Raw genomic sequence first — 3,472 nt, 5'->3', positions numbered from 1 at the left:
AGACAGCTATGACACCAAACTGAACGAGCCTGTGCGATGCGCCGCTCTTTATAGCCTGAATCTCACTCGCTTGTCCTGTTGCCAACATGTTCTGTGTGTATACATATGCTTATGTGTATACTTAGCTTAGGTTGGCTGCAGTCGCAACCTTAGTTACGACTTGCATGCTCCTGCTTATACATAACTTGATATCACTTACATCTAACTTATTATTATGTTTGTTCAAATTTCGACGCCACAGGCACCCAGGTACCAAATCGCGTGATTCAATCACCGTTAGGTATGTGAGTGCTTGTGCCCTTCTATGCCACTGTGTTTGCATATGCTTGTTTTGTTTTGTTTTGTGTGTTTCTACATGTGTGATCGTGTCTTTGTATATTTTGTGTAATATTGTGCGTGTGTTTGTGCTCTTTGTACGGATATTGGTATGCATTGCTATTTGTGACTCTAACGTTTATTTGTTTTGTCTGATCGTACATTCATTGTATAGCACAAGGGTTTCTACCTGATTGTATACCCTAACGGGGTTTATGCAGTAATGCGTAATATGTAAGCGTTTCTATCGTTCGCTTACACAGTTTTAAGGCATACAGATTTCTGTATGTTACTATGGCCTAACAGTACTATAAAATGCTATGCGTGATTCTTTGGGTATGCGCGTTTGCAAGAGCGAGTATGCTTATGCATTGCGAAGCAAGGGTTTCTCTATGCTTGAGCAACCTAACGGAATTTATACCGTAATGCGTAATATGTACGCGTTTCTATACAATTTTAAGGCTTACAGATTTCTTCTTGTGTATGTTGTACTTATTTCATATGGTTTTATACCTGTGTTTGACTAGGGTTTGAGTTATATGACTCACAAGTTCTACGGCTTTGGTTTGTGTTGGACAGCTCTTATTCATACCTATTCTGTGCTTTGGCGGTTGTGTAGATATTGCCTATGGTTTTGTGTCTAAGTTCGTTTGTGTTGTATGATTTTGCATGTTCTATGCCTACTAGCCATTTCATGCAAGTTTCCTTCATTCCCTTTTCCCTTCGTTTGGTGCTGGAGTGTGTGTCCCTATGGGTTAACTAGTGTAGGCCTGTGCAATATGTGTCCATTTCCTCTTTATAAAAGTATGAGCATATTTAGCTTGAGTTTGAGATCATTTTAATTTCACAAGAATAGGTGTGTGTTTTTATGATCTTACGTTTGTAAGTATAATTTATGATTCTGCATTTGAAGTTGGAGTGGGCTGCTCGTGTATTGTTCACAGAACGGGTGGACTTTTAAGCGGACGGACTTGTATTTCGTAAGGAAGCAAAAACGCTTCCTTACAGAGTATATACATTCCTGATCAGCATCTAATTATAAATCGATTTATGTACGTCCGGCTGGCTGTCTGCCCATCTATGTGATCTTTGTTTGTCTCTTGGCCACAAAAATGAAGCTGGCAGAAGCATTGGGAATTATTGGGCAGAGGCTGATATTGAAAACGGCGCATATTGATCGAAGGACACGCCTACAATGTGACGTTAAAAATTGCGTTCCTTGTTCATTATTCATAAACTACAGCAGATAAATCTACAAAAATTTGAAAATCGAATAATATTCCATCAGTATATTTTTTTTTTGTTTTCATTTATTAATAACTGCATTCTTATGTGGAATGAATATAAATAAACACTAAAAAAGCTATAACTATATAAGTCTTTGAAGAGCAAAAAGATACAAGAAAACAAGGATAAGTAAAATACATCGAAATGTCATTAATTAAATAAAATGGCCGATAGCCTTAGATGCTAGTGCTTTTAAGAGTTTAGTCTTAGAATTTATATCTCTGGCGAAATTAATAATAATAATAATAATAAATAAAATGCGAAAAAATAGCAAAACTAATTTAAATGAAAAAAGATATCAAGACATTTTTGAATTAAAAAAACGGCTTCCGTTGCTCTTACACAATGTAATATAAAGTAGTGTTTATTTCTTTGGACTAATGCCAGTAAGTCTCAAGCCCGAGAGCCGCCCCCTCTTTGGTCTATTGGCGCCTGGTATACTTGTTTTAACAGCATTATTAATAAACTCCCCTAATCCTGGTGTCGTAGTCTCGGTTTGTCGTTTGTTTCTATTCGGTGTCTCACAAAGTTGGGGGGGTGGCCTATAATTATATTTTGGGTTTAATGACAATGATAAAAGTCTTTTGCGACACAGTATTGGACCAGCTGCTGACAATTTGCTGCTGCAGCTGGGATATTCGTTCATTCGTTTTTCCCGAACAAGCGAACTTCCCGGATTAATGAGCTTGCCAACATTATCTTGATGTACTTTAAACGTAACTTTATTTTCCATTTCTTCTATTCCATTTTCAATAAAAGCTTCATTTACTCGTGTAGAATGCTTAAATGTTTTTTTGCCTTTTTCGCACATCGCTTGAAAGCCTGTTTTGTTGGCTATTTGCGTACTGCTGTTTGCAGTTTTTCTAAACTTGGACTCCATACTTTTAATCGACATCCGAGCTTTCATGTCTTTTAGTTCAGTTTCATAATTCGTTTCTTGCAAATTGTCTTGAAATTCTTTTAGAATATTTTGTACGGATATTTGGCTTTTTTTCGATATGGAGATTTTTTTAACATTCGCTATTTGAAAACCAGCAGAAACAAGCGAACTTTCCGGATTATTCAAATTGCCCACTTCATCTCGATTCACTTTACTTTTCACTTCTTCCGATTCGTTTTCAATAGAAATTACACTCACGCCAAGTGCGTTTTTACCTACTCTCAACTTCGGTGGTTCTCCGCTAGCTTTTTGAAGTCCTGATGCAACATTAGTTTCTCTCAGCACCAATTTCTTAGAGTACCCACTAATATTATCCCTCTGGTTACCTTTGAAGGCAATGAAAATAATAAGCATAATAAAATGTGAGGAATATCAATACCATACCCTGAGTTATCTGCGTATTTATTGGGAACTTAGACATATGGGGAAAATTATTAATGATCTTCACGTTTTGATGTAAGATTTCTTGAGTGCTTATGGATGCAAAAATGTCATCGTCATCCCAATCATAATTGTTACTTATCTCAGTTTTAAACTGATTGGATGACACCAAAGCTAAAAAATTTTGGAATAACTTAAATTAACTTAAATGTTGTCTCTTCACAAATTTTAAAAACAACTTACTTTGAATTACGTTGTAAGGAACTCATGCGAAAACAAAATTTAAATTCTTAAATACGACTCTGTGCGTGCGAAAAATTTAGATAATTTAAACTCCATTTGAGGTTATGAAAAAATACATTTCCTATGTGAATGTGTCAAATCCAACAAGAAAAAATTTTCCAAACCAATTAAAAAGTGTTCAAATCAACTAAGAATTTTTCCAAACCAACTAAGAATTTTTCCAAACCAACTAAGAATTTTTTCAAATCAACTAAGAATTTTTCCAATCAACTGAGAATTTTTCCAAATCAACTAAGAATTTTTCAA

At 35.4% G+C, this 3,472-nt stretch overlaps 1 protein-coding gene across 1 annotated transcript; it reads right to left on the bottom strand.

The window, feature by feature from the left end:
* Positions 1 to 1,966: 1,966 nt before the first annotated feature.
* On the bottom strand, positions 1,967 to 3,144 carry LOC119641602. The gene is made up of 2 exons (XM_038040375.1): positions 2,927 to 3,144; positions 1,967 to 2,868 (listed from the first exon to the last, which is right to left on the bottom strand). The coding sequence occupies exons 1-2, from the start codon at positions 2,961 to 2,963 to the stop codon at positions 1,967 to 1,969; spliced, it is 939 nt and encodes a 312-aa protein (XP_037896303.1). The 5' UTR covers positions 2,964 to 3,144.
* Positions 3,145 to 3,472: the final 328 nt, after the last annotated feature.

This window comes from Glossina fuscipes, unplaced genomic scaffold (genome assembly GCF_014805625.2).
Source record: "Glossina fuscipes isolate IAEA_lab_2018 unplaced genomic scaffold, Yale_Gfus_2 155, whole genome shotgun sequence".
Taxonomy (NCBI): domain Eukaryota; kingdom Metazoa; phylum Arthropoda; class Insecta; order Diptera; family Glossinidae; genus Glossina; species Glossina fuscipes.
This window is presented reverse-complemented; position numbering and strand designations above follow the sequence as displayed.

Coding starts and splice junctions, on each gene's coding strand:
- LOC119641602 (XM_038040375.1), bottom strand. CDS start 2,963: ATGTCTAAGTTCCCAATAAATACGCAGATAACTCAGG. Junction 2,869..2,926: donor AAATACGCAGATAACTCAGG/GTATGGTATTGA, acceptor TTGCCTTCAAAG/GTAACCAGAGGGATAATATT.